This window comes from Sardina pilchardus, chromosome 6, assembly GCF_963854185.1.
Source record: "Sardina pilchardus chromosome 6, fSarPil1.1, whole genome shotgun sequence".
In the NCBI taxonomy this organism is placed as follows: Eukaryota; Metazoa; Chordata; class Actinopteri; order Clupeiformes; family Clupeidae; genus Sardina; species Sardina pilchardus.
This window is the reverse complement of record NC_084999.1, coordinates 9544587-9569541: the sequence shown is the minus strand read 5'-3', so window position 1 is coordinate 9569541 and position 24955 is coordinate 9544587. Positions and strand designations below refer to the sequence as shown.

At 43.8% G+C, this 24955-nt stretch overlaps 2 protein-coding genes across 5 annotated transcripts; one reads left to right on the top strand and one right to left on the bottom strand.

Annotated features, from left to right (window-relative positions):
- Window positions 1–2227: 2227 nt before the first annotated feature.
- Window positions 2228–8156, bottom strand: gdf6a (growth differentiation factor 6a). Its single transcript, XM_062538350.1, has 2 exons — window positions 7669–8156; window positions 2228–3493 (listed from the first exon to the last, which is right to left on the bottom strand). The coding sequence occupies exons 1-2, from the start codon at window positions 8015–8017 to the stop codon at window positions 2601–2603; spliced, it is 1242 nt and encodes a 413-aa protein (XP_062394334.1). The 5' UTR covers window positions 8018–8156; the 3' UTR covers window positions 2228–2600.
- Window positions 8157–10533: 2377 nt separating this feature from the next.
- sybu (syntabulin (syntaxin-interacting)) lies at window positions 10534–24163 on the top strand. 4 transcript variants are annotated; one of them, XM_062538336.1, is made up of 8 exons: window positions 10534–10773; window positions 14711–14763; window positions 15047–15236; window positions 15814–16014; window positions 18811–18904; window positions 19220–19372; window positions 21252–21407; window positions 22241–24163. In XM_062538336.1, the coding sequence occupies exons 2-8, from the start codon at window positions 14740–14742 to the stop codon at window positions 23448–23450; spliced, it is 2028 nt and encodes a 675-aa protein (XP_062394320.1). In that variant the 5' UTR covers window positions 10534–10773; window positions 14711–14739; the 3' UTR covers window positions 23451–24163. The 4 variants fall into 4 exon arrangements, with proteins under 4 accessions (XP_062394320.1, XP_062394321.1, XP_062394324.1 ...); XM_062538337.1 differs by having other exon boundaries at window positions 10534–10777; XM_062538340.1 differs by lacking the exons at window positions 10534–10773; window positions 14711–14763; window positions 15047–15236; window positions 15814–16014 and adding an exon at window positions 17854–18005.
- Window positions 24164–24955: the final 792 nt, after the last annotated feature.

Sequence of the window (24955 nt, the reverse complement as noted above, 5' to 3'; positions counted from 1 at the left end):
CTTTCAAATCTTTTCATCCAGAGATTGGGAAACATTACAGTGTTAAGTAAACTTGACCCATGAATGGCTAATTCATTGGGAAATAGCCTGTTGATCATACAACCTGGTTCATATGAGACAGAAAGCCCCTGTATTTCCCTCTGTTAGCAAGCTCCCCACATGTTAAAGGTTAGCTCCTCGCCAAGGACCAAACGAATGGCACAGACTACACTCAGTGCCACCACTGCACTGTTCATATGGAAGTGCTATGAAGACATTATAACTTCATAAAATGGAGGATTGTGAAGGCACACACACACACACAAACACACACACACACACACACACACACACACACACATATAACCAAGAGTATGAAAAAATGGATTACGTTACCCTAGCCTAGCACAAACTGTCCAGTGAGAATGCTGCATTACATAAACTCTTTGCCTAATCTGACTGAAAACAAAGTTCGGAATTGCTGAAACAGCTAGGGTGAAAGAGTTAGACGGAATGTCTCAAGTGTCTTAACTAAATGTTCCTTTAAGGATGTTATTACTCTGGAAATAACATTGAATTGTTTTTTTGCAGTATATTTACACTGCTTTAATATTAGAAACGGAAGGTTACATGAAAGATCAACTTTAAATGTGAACGTGTTCAATAGACTTGAAGAGAACACATCAATAAGTGATTTTGTACACTGTGAATGTTGTTCTCTGGGACCCTTTTCAGTATGGTTTAATGAGTCAATGTTAACACAAAACAGTACAAGTTCAAACAGCATCAATCTAATAAAATGTTGATTATTGGGACCATTTCATTTGAGAAGCTTGTGTTTCCTGAAGCATGGATGTGGTTCTTATCTGAAACTTCACAAGACAGAAGAAAGCCGATAATCTTCAGTCTCACTTTATGAGGCCTAGTTTTGAGGGGGGATTCAGTCATCAGAGGTACACAGGGAATATATATATTTTGTCATTTTATTAGTACAGTAAGTGTGGATAATTATCCATTAATATATATTTATATAATTGAAAAAGAACTCAACACTAGCTGAATGCACCTCAGATTTCAGAACCTATGTAATTTTGAGGTAGACATTGATAATGGTATTTCCACTCTCAGCAAATATTGAATACAGTTTAAATTAATCTTATCAAAGAAACACACGATTATCATGAAACTCTGTACATCACAAATAATAAAATAATTATAGAATAGAAATTATAACGATTTGAGTGCATTTATAATGTATGTATATTTACAAAGAAATGTGGTTGGTCATTTCTCCATTCGTTGCACTTGTAGAGGTTTAAACTATACAAATATTTACATCTCAAAATAATGAACAGCAGTGCATTCAAAGCTAATGTGCATTTAAATATCATCTCGTTTGCGAGTCTCTTGCTCGTCAGTCGATTTGTCATGGAAAAAAATATTCTCCTGACGACTTGGATTTGGGGCAGTCAGTTGTTATGGAAGTGCATTTCGTGAATATGCAGAAATTAGATATTCTCTTGTTTGTGTCGACGACGGTGTGGTTATCAATGCATACCCATGGAATTAGCTACGTGGTCTGGTTGTCTTTTTCGTCGAAGCTCTTTAATAAGCTCCGTGACTATCACTCAAACGTCCAGGCACTTCATATTTCTTATTTCAACCCTAGTGTCGTATTCCATTATATTTTTTTGCACTCTATGCAGTCCTTTGTAGGTTACCGCATACAGTCTCAAGGCTTCTGGAGAACTGCCCTGCACGCTGCGCGCCCCCGAGTGCCAGGTGCGCGGAGGATAAAACTCCTGGAAACGTGTGCGCGCAAGCTGTCTCTTTTCCACGATCCAAGATATGTGTTTGGTAGGTTACATTCACCACTTCGTAAAAAGCAAAAGTCCTCCTGATAACGCGCTTGACAGTGTGTGTCTAAGCATTGAGAGGGCGTCGGTGGCCAAAGTTCCGCTCTCTCCCCCAGCTGTCAGCGCATTCAGAGCCATTAGGAGCGGGACGCAACAGGTTACTGTGCCTTGCCCCCTCCGCTGCGGGCTTGTGTTTTGAACAGGTGCTTCACACCTGGTTCATTTGAATTCGCGCAGTTGAAAGGGAAAGAACTCCTCGCGGTCCAGATGACGAGCGTAACTTTTCATCTGTTGCCATCCCACAAGATGAGGACGCAAATGTTGATAACTTGGATGTGATCCAGATATCCTGATGCAAACTTCTTGATTTTGTATTTTTTATTTTTTGTCCATGTCTGATAGCGGGTCCAAGGGGAGGTATTTTCACACAATTTGACTCCAGAACTAAGATCAGAGCGGCTGAGGAAATGATTTTGATTTTCATCGTATACTACATAGTGTCATGGTTATTGTGATATTTGACAGAGCTTAAATCGACAGAATAAATAGTCGTGTTTATACGGCAAGAAATGCATTCTATGTAAGGATCCCTTTTGGATGATAGGCCCACATTCATGTAGCGTGAAAGTGAGTTTTCAGACTGTTGCATTTGCGCTTTTCTCTCTCTGCACGACTCAGGTGTAATGTTTATTTTTACGCTGTTGTGGCTAGTTGTTGCTTTTCTTTTAAGTAGGATGCCTTCAATTTAGGGGAATACTCAAGACGCTACCTGCAACCGCATTGTTCGACCACCATATCCTCGTACTGTTTGTACACTACATTATTACCAGAGTCAATGTACAGTATACTGATTGGACTCAGTTTGGTGGGGACGCAACAGCTCGGGGGAGTGCTGTTGGGATCCATGGAGTTCATAAGAGTTTGAATGATGGCGTGGTTAGTTGGCTCAAGGTGCGAACGCAAAGGAAAGTCGCACAGGCCCTCGCAGTGGTAGGCTTCGTAATCCAGAGGGGCGATGATCCAGTCGTCCCACCCGAGCTCCTTGAAGTTGACGTGCAACGCCTTTTTGCTGCATCTCGACTTGGACTTTTTCCCATGCCTCTTCCCGTGACGGTTGCTCAGCGCGGTCCTCCGCCTGCGCCTGGCTTTGAACTGCAGGCCGCTCTCCTCCGCCTCGGACCACCGTGAGCCCCTAGACTTAATCTTCTCTTTCATTTCATTGAACAAGTTCTCCCTCTTCCGTGACCTCGTGTAAACCACCAAGATAGCCTTCTCTTGCTGGGAGCGACCGTTCCTGTCAAAACCCAACGGTTTCAAGTCGATTTCCGTTTCTGATTTACCAGTGGTGCCCTTGAGCTGAAGACAAAGCTGGTTCTCCTGGCTCGGATGATGTCGATTTTTAAACATTCCCCAAGCGTCCAAAACTTCCCAGCCGGATTTTCTGGATTCCTGTAGATCAATGGTTCTGGAATCCAACAGCCTCTCTGATCGACAAGGGAGTAAGTGGATGCCGTAGAGACCTGGCGATGACGTTTGGAAAGCCCCGGGAGCTTTTCTAAATATCCTTAATTCAGCTCCGACCAGCTCCTCTTTGTCTGAAAGGGTTGAGACATCAAACAGATACTTTTGTCTTCGCAAAGGAGAGTGCAAGAGATCGTCTGCAAGATAAAAAGAAATAATTGCAGTCAGATTCACTTAGGGCGTACAGTGCTCAGGGTAGGGAGGGGATGAGGGGGGAGGGCTCACATTCTCACAAAGAGGCCAGATAGCTGGCCTTATTTCGTGTTTTTCTGTGCCCACTCTCCAGCTCGCCCTGAGCCAAACTCAGAGTGACACCTCGGCAAATCAAAAAGAGGGGGAAACCAGGCGAGATAGCAATACTTGGCATAATTATAGTTTAAAAGATTATTATTATTGTTATTGTTATTATTGTTATCACAATAATCATCATTAGTGTTAGTAGTAGCCAAGTTGGTAAAAAGAGTAATAGTAGTGGCGGATGCAGCATCAGCCAGCAATGGAAAAAAGATGTAAGGACGACCGAAACGCCAGAAGTGTGTTTTGCCTACCGAAAAGTGGGCGACAGACCAAACATTTTAAGTCCAATTTCACTGCGAAGGTCGACTATACCTAGGCGAATATGTTGCACTCTTCCGATGTAAACCTATTAGTAGGTATACGATGTTACAATTTAAAGTGAGAAAAAAAAACATCAGCCATATGCGGGTTAATTCCTGTTTTCTGGATACATTTATAATTTCAGCCAGAATTAGTAGAAAGGCATGGGTTAACCAAACATTCAGAATACATCTACTTAAAATGTTTCTATTATTATTAAATCGAAAGTATCCGTTATACAATCTTATCCCAATACTTTTTGCATTTTATAGCGTGGACTGATGGTCTGCTGGTATGCTGAAAACATTATCTGATAAGAATTGTAGCGTTCTTCTCCTTTTGATGTTGGATCTCAGACCACTGTGATCTACAACAATTTAGAGTGAAAAAAACAGACACATTCCATTTTCATATGCGCCTACAAAACAGAGGACATAGCCCACACTAGCCTGCATTCGCCATGCCTTGGTATTTAGACTAAACTCGAAGTTGACTTCCAGTGTCACATGGGTAGTTTTTTTTGCATTATTCATTCAGGCCTACACATTTTATGGTTCTGAATCCAAATCCACGAATCGAAACAACCTTCGCTTTCCAAAATATGTCCACCACGGAGCACGCGGCCTCCTGTTACAGCCTACAAGCAGTGCGGATGCTGCCAGCGCATGCAGGCTAAAGGACACATACTGTACACTCGGCTGAACAATACACAATTAATGCATTATTCTCCCTTTCGGAATTTAGCGGCCAACTTAACGGCATCATTTCGGTGCGAACGAATATGGATAGTCTGAAATCAAACGAGTGCACATGGACTCTGCTGTTAGGCTACGTGCCTTTACTGGCGCAGTACTTAAATTCCCAATTCTCTGAACCCTTGTAACTTTATAACAAGTGAATTCGAGACCTAGAAAATTGTGGGCGATTGGCTAACAAGCTGGATGTCAGAATGTCTCACATATAAATGTCATACAATAGGCTCTGTGAATTTAGAGCTGGAAAATATCTAGAGATCAATCAAAAAGTGAAAATTCAATCAAATATAAATAAAGTACAACACTATCCATGTCTTCGTCTGTTCACACAATTGTAAAAAATCTTCCGAAATAGTGACTATAAAGAATAAGCCAAATGTCACTGTTTTGGGTTAGTTTTGTATTCTTATCTTGTCGTCTGGCTCCTCGGATTTTAATACATAAGCGATTAAGAGATCACTCACAAAAGACATTTGTATCTCATCGCCTGTATTTTCCCGTGCGTGAACCCAGCAGAGTTAAATAGTAAAAGTAGATTGAAACCTCGTGTTTGTTTCAGTTGCTTCGCGCGTATGGTATGCATTAGCGTTTTTTTTTTTTTATAAGACCTCAAACAAATCGAATACAAGGTCACCAAATAATTAACAGTTCTGAATTCCCTCCTTCCCTATTAAAATACTTCCCCACTAATATTTCACTCTCCCTGCCAACGACAACATTCCCGTTTCAAAAGTGCTGCACCTGATTACACGGAGTATAACTTATTGTGATCACGTCCACACGTTACAGCCGTTTATTTCAAAGGAAGCTTTGCACAAAAATGAGAGTGATCACAACACGGAGGAAACGCTTGTTAGAGTGTAACGATTGTTAAGCACATTTCCTATAGGCATCAATTTAATAGTGTATTTTTCCCGATACATTATTTGACCTTCAAAATCATTTGCAATATTACATTTCATGATGTTGATAAATTATAAAAACTTGTGTGTTTGTGTGTGTGTATTAGTGTAGACCTCTGAGCCTGAGAGAGAGAGAGAGAGAGAGAGAGTGAGAGAGGGAGAGAGAGAGAGAGAGAGAGAGAGAGAGGGAGGGAGGGAGGGAGGGAGGGAGAGAGACTTCTCGTGGTGCGGCTACTGGGGCCAGCAAGCACCATCTGCGTTTTAATGAGTTACTTCAAGTGCCAAAAGTAATTTTCATACATTCAGTTTGTTCTTGTCTGATCTTGCGTCCATAACGACCCAAAATCTTGAGAATTCCGATCTATTTCGAGTCAACAATTTCCTGTTTAATCGAGATTAGAATGTTATCATAATTAAACATTACTTGTGCAAAAATCACTTTAAATCACATCTTGCATTGCATGGCGAGCACGCAACAAAGAGGTCTTATGGACAAATGCCTTCAAGTCTAATAATCATTTTATTGTGGTTTAGTGGTGCTGGTGTAATAGCCTATCCACGACGACCTAACATAGGGCGCAATAAAGAGTTTAAATATTCATAAGAATTCATTGTTGACTACATTTCGTGTGAATACAGAGAACACCTGTAAACCTTTATGAGAAAATTGAGTTTGTTCAGCAGAAAACAAGGAAAGAGGAGAGAAAAAATATATTTCCCACAATTAAACTGCCGTTTGTACAGGGAAGCAGTAAACGCGAACCACTTCATGGGGACGGAAGTTCTCTTTAATTTTTTTCCCCTCGTCATTTTTGATGATGTGCCATTGGCTGGATTAGCTCATTATGGGAGAATAGACAGTGTTTGATATGTTATGACATGAACGCTCAATTAGATCACCGAGTTCAAATACTCCAATCAGCGGTTTGATGCTAAGCAACCCTCAGAGGGTCCAGTGGAAGGTCAGAACCGGTGACACATCAAATCAAAATCAGAGGGGAAAGTGAAGCTTTATCATCAAATCAGTTTACAATCCTCCCCTTAAAGCGAAAGCTTTTATTAACCAGGAGAAAAGAACGCCTGGTGACACTCACTGATAGGCTCCTTGCGCCTCTTCCAAACGTAGGCTACGCCAATTAGCTTCCAAGGCCCTCTTTTTGCCTGACATCAGCTAATGTTTTTCCTTGTTAGATTTGCACATAGGCTACTCTCACTGAACTCATCCACGAAGCAATCCCTGATTTATTTTTATTTGTGTAATTTGATTAATATCTAATTGGAACAGATACATTATTTAACCTTTCATACGTTTTATATACATTTACAAGAGTATGACCGATTAGAGGGAGATGAATCAATGACATAACACTGATAAAGTTTGAAATGTTGCCATCCGAGGCATATTTAACATCTTTCTTGTGTACTTAGAAGCTACTTGATCGCATACAGTCCCTTAGGTCATGCGGCGCACGTCAGGCAGGGTGCCTAGTGCCAACAGGTTGGACTGCTTACAGGCGAGGATGGTACGAAAAATTGATTGCCTTCATTTAGAAAACGTCTCAATTAGTACTTTATTACAGGATTATAGCTTAGTGCAAATTTGAGAACCTGATTTTTGAACATTTGACAAATAGGCTACTTCAGCCGTTTATGAAAGTAATGCAAAGAAATGTCCATAACATGAATGTTTTAGGAGAAGACAAGTTGGATAGCCTAACATGTAGACTGCAGTTCAACCACGAATACCGCTTGGCCTTTCACTGACTCAAATATCAAAAGTTACACAGTTCCAATCAACCTAATATGTAAGTTTTTTTTGTAACAATGAAAAAATAGTAGACTGCCTTGTTGAGACAGTTCACATCGATGGGAACAATAATGCGGCATACCTAGGATTCACATGTAAATAATATTAGGCTGAAAAGATACAATTTCGGCCGCTTGGTAGGCCTACCTTGGTAAATTACAAAGCGAGTTAATTAAATTGATAGCTTAAGCATGTGTGGTGCAGGTTGTTACTGTCGTGCACGGCTGGGAATATTATGGAGTAGCACAAACCTTTTCCTCTGTCCACAAAACTTGTTATGGTATTGGCAGACTTTGAAGACCGGAAAAAACTCGCATTTATGCCCAGTTTCTCAGCTGCAGAATATGTCCTGTATATGGAGATCATGTAATCATGCGGCACGACAGCGTCTTTGAACTCGTCCCGGTGGCGGCTGAGACCGGGAGATGATGCAAAGATTTCTTTGAGAAATTTGTGTGACGCTGGTCCGTCATACGGGACTCTGGTCCCCCGGTTTCTTCTCGGCGCGGTGGAGGAGATGAGAGCAGCGGACTGGAAACACGGTAAATTCCAAAGGAAGACGAAGAGCGCGTAAAACGCTACTGCTCGAAAGGCATCCATGGCGGTAGTGTCCAAAAAGTTTGGCGAGGTCCTCTCCACACTGCAGCCGGGTTTAGGAAACTTTCCACCGTAGACAGGCTGCGCGTACGAGCTGGTCTGTCGCGCTTCACAAGCTAGCGCGCTCGTATCCTCCACTAAAGCACGCAAGTGGAGAGACCACTAACTGCTCGCGGAAACACGCCCACTCGCAGACGCTCATGTAGACCTACTTACTGGCGAACTTCTCCCTGCTCGTTGGATCCTACCGTTGGGACCAAAGAGAGACAGACACCTCCGACGGGGCTGGGAGGGCGGAATGGAGGGGCATGTCAGAGCGTCGTAAGCAACCTCACAGGATGCCAAGCTTACAAGTGGGCTAACATGTTGACAGAGGTTAACAGGTCGACACAAATATTCGCAGAACTATGGCAACAGTGAAAATTAACCGGATCGTCTAAAGCCTGGATTATGTTGACGGTGGCACTGGGAGCACCCGTGATGACCAAGCACAACAAAAAGCCCTCAATCTACACTTTTATTCAGTATTTTAGTTGAAATCACCTGCATATTTTTTTATATTATATTATATAGTCCAGTTTTAGGCCTACTTCATTTTGAACAGCCTTGGCTATAAATTGGCCACACATTTCAGTCAAATGATTAGAGGAGATCAATTGTTTAAATGTTAAAATGATAAAAGACATACAGGTGCTTGCTCACAGTGCTTGATTCGTCTATTCTTCAGTTAACCATTATTTAATACATAAATGCGCATTCTGGCGAAGCAACGGTGTCTTCGCACGCTGAGTGAATGTTGTAGGCCGATGCAAGGGACCATACAGTGACTTGCGTAGTTTCTTGACCTTTGCTGCCTCCTACCGGTCATTACACGGGACGCATGATGGGCCAATTAGAAAGCTAGTTGACGGTAGAAAATCAACACCACATGTGGCTGGTGCAACAGCTCTGGACTTATGTGTCAGCTTACCATCTTGTCCCTATTTCTGACGCATCGCTTAAATATTTACTTTAGAGTAAGTAGAAATTGCTGGGGCATAGCAAAATATTTATCTTCAGCAGTATTAAAGACAGCATAAACTACTAGGATTAGTATTTTGTGTGTGTGTGTGTGTGTGTGTGTGTGTGTGTGTGTGTGTGTGTGTGTGTGTGTGTGTGTGTGTGTGTGTGTGCGCGCGGGTGTGCGCGCACAAATCAACAGACTAGCAACACTTCAAGTAACGGATTCCCCAGCAGCCGTGTCATTCAACAGTTCTGCGCTAATCTTAAACAATTAGGCTACTAGCCAACATAAAAAAATAGGCCTATATTAATGAACTGATGACAGCAGTTATTTGCAAAAAGCTGTATTCTTAATCTTAACACTGCTGTGCTGAGCTTGGTTGTTGTCAGCGGAATCACACGACTGAATCTTGTCTGAGCAGTTACTGCACCTGTCAAATTTGTGTCCTTATGTCATATTTATTCGTAATTGTGGATACAAATAAAGAAGTAAACTGTGTGTGTGTGTGTGTGTGTGTGTGTGTGTGTGTGTGTGTGTGTGTGTGTGTGTGTGTGTGTGTGTGTGTGTGTGTGTGTGTGTGTGTGTGTGTGTGTGTAATTGGCAGGTCTGAAAGAAAACTTGGGCAGGAAATGTGTGTTGGATTCAGATACGTTTAAAATGATAGAATGTAACAACTGGTGTGTGGGGTCAAGTGTGACATTCGGTCTGTCAGAGAGCAGGTATGAAGACATTAAGCAATGGACAATCTCTCTCACACACTCACACACACACACACACACACACACACACACACACACACACACAAATGTGCGTACTAGGCCTATTCTCTGTTGTTATACTACAGCTCTCACCACCAGAGGGCAACAGAGCGCAACTTTTGTTTGACACCTGCGAAAAAAAAACCAAGAATATCTTAACTGCCATGTGAGTGGACACTACATATTAGACATCTTGCTTATGCCATTACCAGAGGATTATTCTGTAGATTGTTTTACTCACCTCGGGTTACCTTGTCTTTCGTGAAGGGTAACGTAGCCTACGTAGAACAGCCTATAAAACATGCATTAAAACATATTTGTGATACACTATTTTAGCCGGCAATTTCTGAAATGTAAACTCATATTGACTGTGGAACATCACTTTATTTCAGTCACATAAACACAGGCGTATGTAGATATTGAGGAAAAGTAGGCCACCGCCATCACTCAAACACCTCTGCTGAGACTTCTTTGCTTCAGCACCATGGAGAGCCAACGCCATGATTTGTCTACCATTTGTGTCTCTATCGGATAGCTGTAGTGAGGGGCAGTCGAAATTGAATACAATGTTGCCTACACAACTGAACCATCTACGTAGCCTTGTGTAGGATACCAACACTGTACGTTGGTCTAAGACCATCTTCTGATGGTCCATCGAGGGTTAAAAAATCTGCCGTGTTACATAACACACTTGGAACATTAGTCACATTCTCTACGTCGCACTTGCACAGTCATTCGCTTGCTTCAGCATCTCCCCTTCTGCGCTCTCGCCCCGTTGTACATACCCTCGCAGCCCCAGCAAAAACATAGCTGGAGGAATTAAGGCGCAACAGCCTCGTGGACATCGCTTGGCATACATCCGTGGCTCTCTGTGTCGTTTGAGGTAATCCACCTCAGACAAAAACAGGGATTGAGGCAGGGTGGTGTATTGTTGTTTAGAAGCGGACACGAGAGTGACACGCACCATTGCGTAGAGACAATCTTCGTCGACAGATAAGGCAAGTAAGGTTGAATTTTACTACATTACGATGTTATAGACATTGATTTGTTGTGCTAGTGTGTAATTACATGAAAACGACTTTGTCAAGTAGCGAATTCCACGATTGAAAGCAATAACAATAGCCGTTATCTCCTTGTAACTGCGTTAATCAGTATTAGGCTAAGTGTAAAGTTAAAAACAACACATTTTTAGCCAAACGGTCCTATGAGAAATAATAGCCTGCTTTGCTTTCCAGCGATGCTTTGTGTGATGGCATTGTTGTTTTGACTAAGTTAAGGTGGGGCTGGTTGAAACCGAAACAGTTTGACATGTTCAGCACCATCTGTCTCAGCGCAGGTCATCTATTCCAGCGTCATATCCATACATTGTCCACACAGTCCATATGTTGACCTTCTGTATCTTTATCATCACCATTATTATCTCTGAATATGTGCCTTTCATCTCTCTCTTCCTTAAATATCTCATGATGTAGAGATAACCTGCTATGGAAGGATTGGTGGTTTTAAGTCGTCACAACAATACCAGGCATGTGGTGCTTTGATCTTGTTTGACCACCATGTAAAACTGAGGGGACACTGAACAGAATTGCCTGAATAGACGGGTCGATGCCTAAGGGCACTTGTTACACAGATTTATCCGGATACATCAGTCTGACAATTAATCTACTTCTGTCTACTCTAAATACAGAGAAGTTTCAGAGTTGGAGCTTGGAGGTACTTGAGACTGTACAAAATGTGTTAGATGTTAATAATTCATACCATTTAGAAAAGTCATATTCAGAATTCATTGGAACTCAGCAAAAACTGAGTATGAAAATGACGAGTCATCAAATTACAAAAACTCCCTCCGACAATTCCTACTTAACTGAGGTGTACTCCAGCTTACACGCACCAACACCTTCACAGTATCTTGGACTGTCATCTGTGCCTGCATTATGTAGACCAAAACAGTCCTTCACTAATAATTGGTCCGTTAGTGATTCTGTGAAGCTGTGTCATTACAAAAGGTCAACCAAAATGTTTAATTTGGACCGCCAATGAGACTTTTAGAGATCCCATCCATTGTGAGGTCAAACTTGAGGGTAATATGACCATCTACACATGGCATAATTACAGGCTAAGTCTCAGCCATGTGTATTCTGTACTTTGTTCAAGCAGGCAGCTGTTCTTTGATACTAGCTGGTCAGACACTGTTTGACAGCAGTTAGTAAAGGCTGTGTACTGTGGAGATTATGCACGTGAACTGGCAGCTTGTGACAGGGCGAACCCTGCTGCCTGTTAGGTGTGCCAGAGTGCATACCTCACACAGGCTTCAGGCAGCCCGAGTCAAATTCTGTTTGGGTCTGCTTGTAGTCATACCACCAGCACTACACTAGGTGATCTTCAAGAGATATTACATGCTGGTGTTTTACAGATGCAGTGTGGGGAAACTGCATCAATAAACTCGGAACATATGGACATGTGTTTCTTGGTTTATCATGAATTTTCAAAATTAAACACAAAATCCATTTTTTGGGCTGGTACCATTCTACCTCCTATGGGCAACTCAGTGTCTAAACTCAGGACACAACATCCACAGTGTGCAAATAAATTCTTTGCGCACTTTCATTTCTAGCCATCCATGCCGCACTTTGCCAACGCCCAGAGTAGCTGGTAGGCTGACAATGCTCAACATCAAGGTAACAGCCAGAGGTAAAACACTGATGCTTTGAACAGTGGGGTTCCTCCACCACGGCAAGACAAGCACCACCACCCTCAGCCTCCCGTGCAGCCAGCCGCCCTTCAGAGGGCAATCAGTTGATCTGCAAAATGACTTGCTTAATGCAATTGGTCAGATCAGAGCCTGCTTTTGTGTGCAGTTCTTTCTCTGTTGTTAAGTCTGTTGCTAGGAGGGCACGGATTTGGAGCGCCATGCTGGCAAAGTCTAATCTGATGCGGGCGGCCCAGAGACATGCGGGCACGCTGATCAGGGGAGGACGGCTGGCGGAGTGGTGGGTGGTGGCGGAGGAGGAAACGGAGCTCATCACAGAAATGGGCGTCTCTCACACATATCCACTGTGGTGCTGAGGCCTTAAGTCTTCACACTGAGAATCCATTTAAACTGTTCCGTAACGAGAGTCCCTTTTCGACTGGGCAGCTCAGATCTTCGTGTCCGTTTTTGTTAGAAATTCTGCCCATTTTTAATCTTGTGAACATGGTCGTTATGTTCCTCTCTTCTCATTTAAAGGCATGTTCTTTGCCTTCATATTTCTATATCATGACTGCCAGTTTTTTTCTGACTCGAACCCTGTGCCTTTTACAGTGCCATCTGGTCAGGTTCACAGCCATAAAGCTTCAATAAAGGGGTAGACTTATAAGGTAGTGATGCTTTGCAGAATGACCTTGGCCTTGTGCATTTTATTGGGCTTCCCTTTAAAAAAAAAAAAAAAAAAAAGTTATAATAAATAAATAAATAAAAACGACTGGTTCTTCAACATTTGTGCTGATGGAGGATCGGCCTGCGGTTATATGACCGCATCGTGCTACAGCATCTGGAGCCTGCATGCATTCAAACGAGACCAGAGAGCAAGGAGTCAGTGAAGTGAAAAATGCAACCCTTTGGGGCCAGTTACGTCACTGCTGATGACAAAGAAAAAATAAATAAAGGCATGTCCTCTCTTACATAACTAACCCCCTTCAGTGCCGAAGCTGAGGAGCACACACACATGACCCCAGTCTTCTGGAGATGGGAAATGAAGGGATGATGTCAAAATCAGTGAAGCGTGACATAAAATGCTGAATTATTGAGCAGATGAATAAAAATAATGCACGTAAGTCACAGCCACAAGGAGAAAAAAAGGCCCTGGAAGAGCTGGGATAGACTGGGATTAACCCTTGGTGTGTGCAGCTCTGATTAATGAAAAGCAATGCTTTTAAGCTGTTTGAAACCAGATGGATGCCATGGATGAAGCAACATTCACACAGAAATGTGTTTGTAGCTACATGTTCGCACGACCTAGAAGTGGATGTGAAATAATAACTGATACAGAAAATGTAGTCATTTCATGAAGCCAGGCATCCATATTCCAAAAACTAAATCAAAGGCCATTTTAGGAAGAGATTTTAACACATTTAAATGAACTCAATATGCTATTTTGTTGCTATGTGTACTAATTCATCTCACCTTACACATACTCACCCCAATCTGGATTTATCCATCCATTGTGTCAAAAGCCTATTTTTCGATCTCTGCCATACTCACTAACACTGTTCATGGCATCCCACTGTATTACCATGGACTTCTGTGGTTGATTTTGGTATCAACACAATATCTTAGACACATCATCCGATTTCCATTAAAAGTTTCTTCAAAACTGAGTGTGGAAACCTATTAGGTAACACTTGCATTCTTGATTAGGTCAAGTTGATTGTGTTATACAAGATCCTTACGTCATATATTTTTTTAAATAAAAGTTAATGAGGACACATGTAGACAAAGTGTCATGGAATGTAATTTCAATTATGAATGCAAAGCTATAGATAGCTACTTACTGTATTTTGGACGAGCTAAAGTTAAATTCAGTGGTCAGTTTATTTGTTTACCACAAGTCGCAACTAGCATGTTATTTACAGTTATATTGAGATTTTGTTTATGACACGTTACACCTCACATCGAAACAATAATCCCTGAAACAAGAACCTGGTTTACCGTATGCCCAGGCCTTGGAAGGGGGAAATGTAGGCTAGACGAAGAGGGTGTTTTTTCTGCCAAAATTGCAACATTCTGGGGCTTGGCAAGAGTGCGTTGGGTAGCACCGCGCGCAGCTACCTCGCCCTGCCCTCGCCCTATGCTCCGTGTTTTAAGTGAGTTGAGACAGTGATGCCCTTGTTTCTGACTACTGTGTGCCACGTGTCAAGATGCCGCCTCGGTCTAACTTCAGGTTTCTCCCCTGACAGGTCTACAAGCAATATCTGGTTCTGACAGAATGGGACCCTTCCAGGACTACGAGGTGCCTGATATTTTTACTACAGCGTCGGGCAGGCTGTAAAGTCTGTCGACACGACTGTTTGATTTTAGTTAGAGCCTTACTCAAATTCACGGTGAACGGCGCTGTGTGCTCTTTCAGGAATCCAAACATTTGCTTTGCCACCTGTCGATGGTAAAAGCGTGAGACAGACTGGAAAGGCTGGGAGCACAGCACTGACCCTTTAGCCTTTGTTGAATTATTTTTATTTTCCTCTCGCCATAACTTTTAAGTGGTATGTTACCTGTGTGCCATTGATGTTCCGTAGGAAAAGAAGTCGCCGGAGAAACAGAGCCCACGCAGCCGCATCCCCCGTCCTGTCCTCTCCCCGCCACCCGTACCCAAAGGAAAGCGCTCGCCCTTGCCGGAGCAGACGTTTTCTGAGGAGGAAACCAAAGAATGTGAGATCAGTTCACAGCTCTCAAAGAGAACAATCAGTCCAAATAGTTTCTCCTCCGGTGAGATACCACTTCTGTTATTTTCTAACAAATGAAATAGTTCTGTATGTTAATAATAAGACTGTTCTTCACTAAGCTCTCCGAGTCCACACTATAATGTAGGCTACACACAGTTACATAATCATGTGGTCGTATGGCCAGTGTTTAATTTAGCAACATTGCAATATGTCATGGATGTTTTCCTAACTTTGTTTTGATTATGTGAAAACGTCACACATAGCCTACTTTTCATTGGAATGTAATTGGATTGTATTGGATAAGGACCAAACATATCCTAACATCCATAAGTTCTTATAGGAAAAGGTTGGTACATGTCAAACACAGTATAGCAGATCTGTTGTACAAACCAAGACTGTCAAAACATGTGGTTAGGAGTCCTCCTTTCCCCCCTCCCTTTCTGCTGTTCTGAGTATGCATGCACTCGGAAGAACCTTGAACTTTGATCATTGTCTGCCTGTTTGTGTGTGGGTGGGTGAGTGTGAGTGTGTGTGTGTGTGTGTGTGTGTGTGTGTGTGCGTGCACACACGTGTGTCTGTCTATATTGACATCTGCTGCACACACACAATCTTGTATGCAGATGACACTGGATGCCCGAGTAGTCAGTCCGCCTCGCCTGCCAAGACACCATCAGGCTCCGACAACAACAGTCCCCTATGCTCGCCGGCCCTCTGTGAGCGCAACGCCCAGACCAAGAGAGTGAGGGTGGATGTCATGGCCGAGTGGACCACACCTCCCACCAAGCACAAAAGGGAGCAGCGCTCATCCAATCGACCCAGAGGTGAGTCTGGAGGTGATCGAGGGCCTCCTGGGTTTCCCCCATCTGCAGTTCTGGCCCGGGTTTCCCAGATTCGTTAAGAAGCTCTTAAGTGCTAAGAACTTCTTAAGAGCGTTCTTAGAATGTTCTTAGAGCACTCCTAAGAAGTTCTTAGCACTTAAGAGCTTCATAACGAATCTGGGAAACCCGGCCCTGGTTCTTGGCCATTAACATTTCAGTTTGAGTGTGCCAACTTAAAATAGTGTTTGTAGGCTAGATTGATATTGTTTGAGTAGAGTGCTTGTTCCTCAGGACCCTTTCAGAAATGTTGATGTTTGGTGGAGGATACATTTTTATTTTTGTTTCACAGTTAGCTATAGTCCCTGTGGTTAAATATTGAGTCCCAAAAAAACTGTTACCTTGCAGTTGTGTAATGGATTTTCAGGTGAACGGATTTTATATCAGTAATTGTGAATCAATAATGGAAATCCATGCATCATCTAACTTTGGGCAACAACATCTTTGACAGAAACTTCTCAAATAGCATGAAAACTATATCAGTAGTTCTTTATTTGTTTCATATGCACACAAGTGTTTTGCCTTGCAACAAGAAAAAAAAAACTCTAGACGGGTCAAAGTACAGAGAGGGTGATAATAGGCGCGTTCAAGTTGGCTGCGCAGCACAAAAACTGCGCAGCACAAGATGCACGTGGTTAAAAATCTGTCCACGATGGTCTAGATGGGTGTGTTTTCGACTCGGCAGTCGATATCACATGGCCTCAACTTATCGCGGGAGCAAGGCGTGGCCAGGCGGCTGCTCCGCAAAAGAGCAGCCGGTCTGGAGGTACTGCGGAGAGCAGCGGAGCCTAGACCCTGCCTTCATGACGTCAGGTCTTTGCCCTAATTGGCTTTTACATCCCTGACGTATGTGCAGGTGTTTAGATGCCTCATCATATCCACAAGTCCGTGCGGGTCCGTGCCTCGTGATTCGTCACATGGTCAAGTCTAGCCAAGTCTACACTACGGGAAGTAGAGAGTGTACAACTTCATAGCAGCGTTTGTATCCCCTCCCCTGCTGCCACCGGCAGCTCTCGTTGCTGCAAAAGGTCATTTGGAGTTGAACTTGAACACGGCTAATAAGTTGTGTAACATACCTGCTTGGCAATAGACCTCTGAAGTTCGCCTACAAAAAAGCCACCATCTTTGCCCAAATAAGGAGATCCGGTATCTTGAGATTTTTTCTATGGGAAAATAACATGGGGATTTTCAATTATCGTACCTGTTAAACTCTCGCGGGGATGATGACATTGGAAATGCAGACGTTTTTCACTACACAGTTTTGTCCACTGCCGTCTAGTGGATACTGTGATCTTCGGCAGGTGAAGACGGCATACTTTGATCTTTGCTACCCCAAAGTATAACTTACAATGCAACTTGCCATAGGCAGTTAGCTTCAATTAACTCCCGGATCTCCTTATATGGGCAAAGATGGCAGCTTTGGATCCTTTTTGTAGGCGAACTTCAGAGGTCTATAGACCTAGACGGCAGTGGACAAAACTGCGTAGCGAAAAACGTCTGCATTTCCAATGTCATCATCCCCGCGAGAGTTTAACAGGTGCAACAATTGAAAATCCCCATGTTATTTTCCCATAGAAAAAATCTCTAGATACCGGATCTCCTTATTTGGGCAAAGATGGTGGCTTTTTTGTAGGCGAACTTCAGAGGTCTAGTGCCCTGACTGGCATGCTGTTGATTGGTATGCCATTTGAACCTCAGCTCTCCAATCAGCCTAATTAGTGGTAGTCAGTTTTTTTCTCTTTTTCCATTGGTAGAGAGCACTGACCATCAGTTGAACTCACAAGGTGTTGAGGGATTGCTTTGTATAGCTTAGCATAGCATAGCATAGCATAGCATAGCATAGCAGTGTTTGACTTTAGTTTGTTCATCACAGAATTTGAGAAAAATAATAGAGCACGTCACTATGGTTTTGTCACATGAGAAGTTTCCTTTCTCAGGTTGGTATCAGTAATCATACAATTCTGAGGTGTTAAGTCCATTTCCTCCAAGTTAATTCATGACTCAATAAAGAACCAGGATCACGTGGCTCTAGCTCACTGGCGTAATTCAGGCGTTGTTCAATGAAATTGACCTAAGTCCTCAGTTGTTGCAATGATGACATGTGCTTGCATTGTACTATTTTGGGTTTACAGGATTTGGGTGTGTAATCCAGCAATGACCTATTTGTCATTTCGTTGTTCTGAGAATGATATAATTTACCAGGCTGGTTCTCGCCTGCCATGTCTTTGTGTGAGTGCAGCAGGTCATGGAAAGTCTGTAACCCAATCTTCTCAGACAGTCCTCTTTGATCTAGTTGCTGACACTGAAGGTGTGCTTGGGTGCTGAGCTAGGGAGTAAAGTCTTTTTTTCTGTTTACATGCTGATCGCTGGTGGTTTCGAGTTGAGCTGAGTGTGTTGATGTGTAAGGCTGATTCTTTAGCCATAGCTACATTTGGTTGTTGAGTATTTGAATAACCAGAATGGTTCCAGTGAGATGCATGACTATGTATGTAGACCTGGAGCTCTGCGTCTGTGGACCAGTAAATGCTACATGTAAGCTGAATTTTTGAGACTTTGAAAAGGTTGACGAATGGAGATTTTGTTGTTCTTTTTAAAAATGTTAATGTCAGATTTTGTCGTTCTTTTTAAAAAATGTCTTTGTTTGTTTATGTGCGGTGTTGAGCGCATCCTGAAAGTGTCACCCCGTTGAGTGTCCCCAGTTTGTGGAGTATTGTCTCACCTAGGCGGCACCTGTCATTGCAGGTAGCGAGGCAGACTTCAGTTCCTCCAGTAGTGGAAGCATCAAGACCAGAGAAACTTTGTCCAGCTCCGCAGGGAAAAAGCTATCTTCACGCAGGTACTGTATTTTGCACTTGACTTGAAACATTAATCGTAGACGATGCACTTTGTAATTTTTGTGATGTTTGCCTTGCCTGATGTCCACCATCTTGTTCACATGCCCTTGAGAGCCATTGTCCCCTTGACCTTGGATATGTCTCTTAACAGCATGCTGATGGCATTAATAGACTTCTTCAGGACCATCTGTCGGGTCGTTTGCTTGCTAATGCTCGGCTGAGTGTTCCATGGAACTGACAGCCTGCTGGGTGATAGCTGTCACCGACAGGCGCCCTTTATTGATCGCTAATGCCTCGCTCTCGTTTCTCTGGTCTAGTCGCGGCACCCACATCAGAAGCTTGCCTGTGTTTAAGCCACCCGGGAGCCCCAGTGCCTCCCGAGACTCCGATCTCTATGCGCCCTACAGGACCACCCCTAAAGCCCCCTCCTCCTCCACCAACAGCAGCAGCAACTCCAGTCCCACCACCAGGTGTGTGTGTGTGTGTGTGTGTGTGTGTGTGTGTGTGTGTGTGTGTGTGTGTGTGTGTGTGTGTGTGTGTGTGTGTGTGTGTGTGTGTGTGTGTCGTGGCACAGTCAGACTGGCGTGGGTGTTTGGGTCAGGAATTTGTCCGGGACAGTTTTTATCATAATCCTTCAGCGTCTGACAGAAAATGAGGATTACACCGGTTATGGCGGAGTTCAGAGTTTTGGGTGGCTGGCTTGTGATTTTTATTTTTTTTATTTTTTTTTACCATTCCTGGATACTGCCTGCTGTTGCTATGGCAAAATGGGAGGTTTTGGTGGGGTTGGTTTGGTTCTTCAAGGACTTGACCCATTAATATTTCATTCTGTCGAGTCGATATGTTGACTAGGCTCTTTGTATCTAGGGTTTCACTAGTGAACTGGGGTCACATTTCATTGGCTGCTTTGAGCTCTTGTTGCTTGGATGCAAACCAACAATGGCTTAGGGTAATGGGGTCTTGTCAAAAGATTGTTTCAACTCAGACCACTAGCCTGAAGTGCTAGACATATTTACATACTTCCCTTGACATTAGGATTAACTTGGGTGGGGGTCAGTAGTTAGGAGTCTTTCTTCATTAAATGGTGTGATTTTCATTTTATTATTATTATTATTATTATTATTATTATTTGTTTATTTATGCCTGGTTGATAGTCAGACAAAGAAGTGCTCTCTTTCTATGGCAGCCTGAGCCAAACTTGGATCACAATAGCTTCTCCGGCCTGCACCATGTATCAGTATTAAAAGCTTTGATGTATTTTCATCATATAGTTTGCATGATGAGACCTCTTGCCTCCCTTCGAAAAGCTAATTGGAACAATGTAACAGGAATATCTTCATGTGTCCTGTGCTTTTTTCTGCCTGACTGAGGTGTGTGTGTGTGTGTGTGTGTGTGTGTGTGTGTGTGTGTGTGTGTGTGTGTGTGTGTGTGTGTGTGTGTGTGTGTGTGTGTGTGTGTGTGTGTGTGTGTGTGTGTGTGTGTGTGTGTGTGAGAAAGAGAGAGATGTCCTCGTTCTGTGCTCCCCTCTGCTTCTCTCGCTCTATTTCTGGCAGGGATGCAGGAGCTTACATCAAAGCTAGAGCACCAGGTTGCTAGGATATTATGCTAGCTCTGTTGCCTGCGCACTTGCACAGAGCACTGCTCTGCAAATAGATACACATTGCCACCCCTTTTCTCACACCATCAAAGCTAAGGTCCTCAGATGCCTTTGAAAGTTAATGTTTCAGTTTAAGATGCGACAAGATGTGTGTTTTGCACATTGCAAATCTATCTAAAATATATTCACTATTCAGTACAATTTTGTGATGTGTGAATTCTTTGATGTACACAGTAGGCTACCCCGAGGAGACTGCTTTGCAGAACCCAGCACATGGCCTTTAGAGAAACGAATGCAATGTCCCTCTATTAGTTTCATTATAGTGATCTTTTGGCCCAGGCAGCATCATTTTTTGCATCTGGTTAAATGTCAGCCCTGCAAAGTCGAACTGTAATTGACAAGGTGATTACCTCACTGGCTGTCCTTTCTCTGAAGCTCTATTTTGAGCTTGTAATGTTTTGAGGGTTGCCGCACCATCAAGTCCCCCCTTTTATTGCTTGGCCTAGTTACTTCCACCTCAAGAGGAAGAGCAAGCAAAGCAAACACTGAAAACTCTAGCAGCTTAGCATCAGCAACACTGTGAGCTAATGCGGCTGGGTCTCTCTCTCTCTGTTCAGTCTGTGGCGTTGCCCACGCTGCCCTGCTGGGAGTTTTGCTCCAGGGCTAGGCTAGGCTAGGCTAAGCTAGGCGAGGATGGCGTCGCAGAAGGACTGGGAGTGGAAGCTGACGTGTCATTTCCTCTCTACCCACAGACGGGCGCGCACCACGCGATACCACTCGTGCGGAGACAACCATGGCATCAAGCCCCCAAATCCCGAGCAGTATCTGACCCCACTGCAACAGAAGGAAGTGACCATCCGGCACCTGCGGAGCAAGCTGAGGGAGTCTGAGAACATTGTCCATGACCGGTAGGTTTCTTCTCTTGCCCACATTTATCCTCAGGAGTTGTAAAAGTCTAGCCTCAGAAAGTAAAAGTCCTACCATGGGCTGTTCTCAAGCCTTTCTCCCCGGTCCTCGATCCTCGGTCCTCTGGCTCGTTCCCACTGATCTATAAAGAACACTGGATAGACTATCCCATTGTTGCCGCCTCATCATTCTTTATAGATCAGTGGGAGCAAGCCGGAGGACTGAGGAGAGTGGGTTGGTTCTACCTGTGTGTGCACTCCATACAGGTGATCTCACTAAGCTGATCTACCTGGTTGAGGAAGTTGTGCCAGTTAGAATCTGATAGTTTAGTGAATGGGTGGAACAAATATGTGGTGGGTCTTTCTGAAGCCAGACATTTACACCTCTGGTTTTAACTTCAGTCTGTGTATCTGGACTTCACATGATTTGTATTCAGCTTAACAGAGGGAGACTCAGAGGCTTAACAGTAGCCAGCAATTTGTATTCATCTTATGAAGCTTAACAATAGCCTGCACCAAAGCTTTGTAATGGGGTTTTGTTATCTAATTTGACTCGAGTCATCCATTTTGTCTGTGCTGGCACTCTATGCTGTTGACAATCGGCTTGTTTGCGAAGGACTTCCTTCACATGGGTGTCACAGTGCTGTTCTACGGCTGTTGCACCTGTTGCTATGTTGTGCCTACACAAGAAAGGAATTCTGATCAACTGTTTTTTTTGTTGTTGTTGATTGTTTTTTGTTTCTTTTTTTGTCCTAGCCATCTGTGTTTTTTTGGGGGAGACTTTGATGGGATTGTTGCATGAGCAAAATGGCTTTAAAATGTCTTGCCTCTTTCAGGGAGTCTGAGATTGAGGAGCTGAAGGGGCAGCTGGGACGCATGCGGGAGGACTGGATCGAGGAGGAGTGCCATCGGGTGGAGGCGCAGCTGTCCCTGAAGGAGGCGCGCAAGGAGATCAAGCAGCTGCGTCAGGTGGTGGAGACCATGAAGAACAGCCTGATGGAGAAGGACAAGGGCATCCAGAAGTACTTCATCGACATCAACATCCAGAACCGCAAGCTGGAGTCCCTCCTGCACAGCATGGAGTTGGCCCAGAGTGGCTCAAACCTGCTGGATGAACCCACCCTGGACTATATCTGTGACTCGCCAGAAAAGTCTCCTACGTACGACATGGAGGGAGAGGAGGAGGAGGAGGAGGAGGAGGAGGTGGATGATGAAGATGTCAGGAAAGAGGTGTCTCAGGAGGAGATGGCGGACAGTGGACTACAGGCCAATGACGAGACGGCCAACCGGACAGACATCCTGGAGCAGGTCCTCATGTCCACAGCCATGGACTGCAGCACGAGCACCAAGCACATGCCCCAGCCTGGACTCTCCACGCTGGGACACAGCGATTTGGAGGAGCACGCCACCGACCAATCCTCCTCTCCAGAGCCTCCATTACCAGTACTACTACTACAACCACCTCCACAAGCACCACAATCGACGACAATCATACTGAGCACAGCAGAGCACAAAGAGGTACAAACCGAGGACCTGGCCTACACTCCCGACCTGCAAGCGCTCCTCCTGCAGCTGCTGAAGCTCCAGGGTGATGGCGCCCCCAATTCCACCCTCTTCTCGTCCAGCAACGTCCTCCAATTCCCGCCCCAGCAAGATTCCAACCCGGCCAAGAGCGTCGATGGGACCCCAGCCGATCCCGCTTCCTCCGTGACCCCGGGCAGCTCCAGCGATTCGGGCCTTGGCTGCTCCGAGCCGGAGTCGCTGAGCCCGCGCTTCATGGAGGAGCTGGATTTCGGGGTGCAGAAGGGGGTGGTCTCGTACGGGGCTCCGTCAGTGACCGTTGTGGAGAGGCGATACTGGAGCAACAGCTTCCTGGTCGATCTGGTGGCGGTGGCGGCACCGGTGCTTCCCACCGTGGCCTGGCTGTACTCCCGGCACGGGATTGGCGGGGGAGCACCGGTGTACAATATCGCTTCGCTGATCCGGGGCTGTTGCATCATGGGATTGCACACTCTCCGCCATGTTACTCACGGCCCCGACGTCTGATTGGTCCTCGTCCTCGTCCTCCCCCGCATGCACTATCTGACCCCAACAAGAGCACTTAATCGTCTGCTAAACGTAGATTATTTGTTGTTGTGTGTTTCCTTTTGTTTTGTACAGTTGTATATAAAATCACATAATATATTTTGCTGCATTGGGTTTTTGTTTTTCTTTGCACTCTTGTAAAGTTGCCGTAGGTTTAGGCAAAAAATGTTAAATGGAAAGGGATTTATGTGTTTTGTTTTTTTTTGTTAGTTGTTCCTAGACATGTTATTTAAGTTGATGAATTTGTAATTGATCATCTGTTTAGATGATTTGTTGTACGTGTGTAGTTCTTGGCCTATTCATTTGTTCCCAGCTTTTATATGAAGAATGAGTGGAGACGGTTGTGTGATTGACTGACACTTGTAAAGTTGCACTCCAGTGAAATGAAGGACAGTTGTTAATGTTTTGCTTCGGTAAAAGAAGTGTTCCAAAAAAAAACTGTATCCTCCTGCCAAAGCTTTTTGTCCCTCACAATTTGTGTTTGGTGACATGTATTTTTCTCCTTGAGGTTAGAGCTTTTTACATGTTCCTATTTGTGTACCAACATGTTTGTTATGACAGTCAATGCTACAGTACAACTTAACACTTGTAATGTGCCTGAGCGATGTGCAATATCATTTGTTTATATCAGATGCCCTAATATATTTATTATTAAAGCATGGAACCCCAACGCATACAGACTATTCCTTTTTTTAAGAAGCAATGAGTGGCACTATTTTTGTGCCTTTGTCAAGACGAAGACTTATGCCGATTGTATGACCAGGTTAAGGGCCAATGTCTTTTGTTAATTCCATATAGGGTGGACAGCTTATTTGTAATCTCTATTAAATGGAGAAAATACTATCAGCCTTTGGCTATTGCGAAAAGTCTTAATTTAAAGTACTTTTTTGTTAATTCCGGCTTAGAAGTGATTTAATTTGTCGTAAATCCGTTCAAAAGAGGATAGGTCGCTTAAGTAACAGTGGTAACATCTTGTGGGGGACTGGATGACTGATCTGCAGTCTCTTGAGGGGGAGGGAGGGGAGGACCAAGCTGAAGACTATGGTACCTCCGAGTCTGACAGAGGAGCTAAGAGGAAGTTGTTAAAATGCTCAAGGAAAGTAATTTCTTATGCACACTCCAAAATGTTCTCTCTGTCAAAGTGTGTTATGCAAAACCCTTTAAAGTTTAAAAAGGGAATTTTAATGTCTAGTAAATTCCCCCCGGGGTGACTTGAGTGCAGTGCCTTAGTGTTTCCTTAATGGTGCTCTCAGTGTCGCACAAACAACTGGCAGGTACCGAACCTCTCCGTTCCGTCTGAGGCAGAGAGGGACAACGACGTTGTTTTCTTTACGTAACACCTCTCACATGAACATTGGAGGATCTTGTTCTGAGGCTGTGAGCTTTTTTCCCACCTTCATTTAAAAAGCAGAACATGGAATAGCGGCGCACGCTGATGTCAACCTGGCCCCTGGGGCACTCTCACA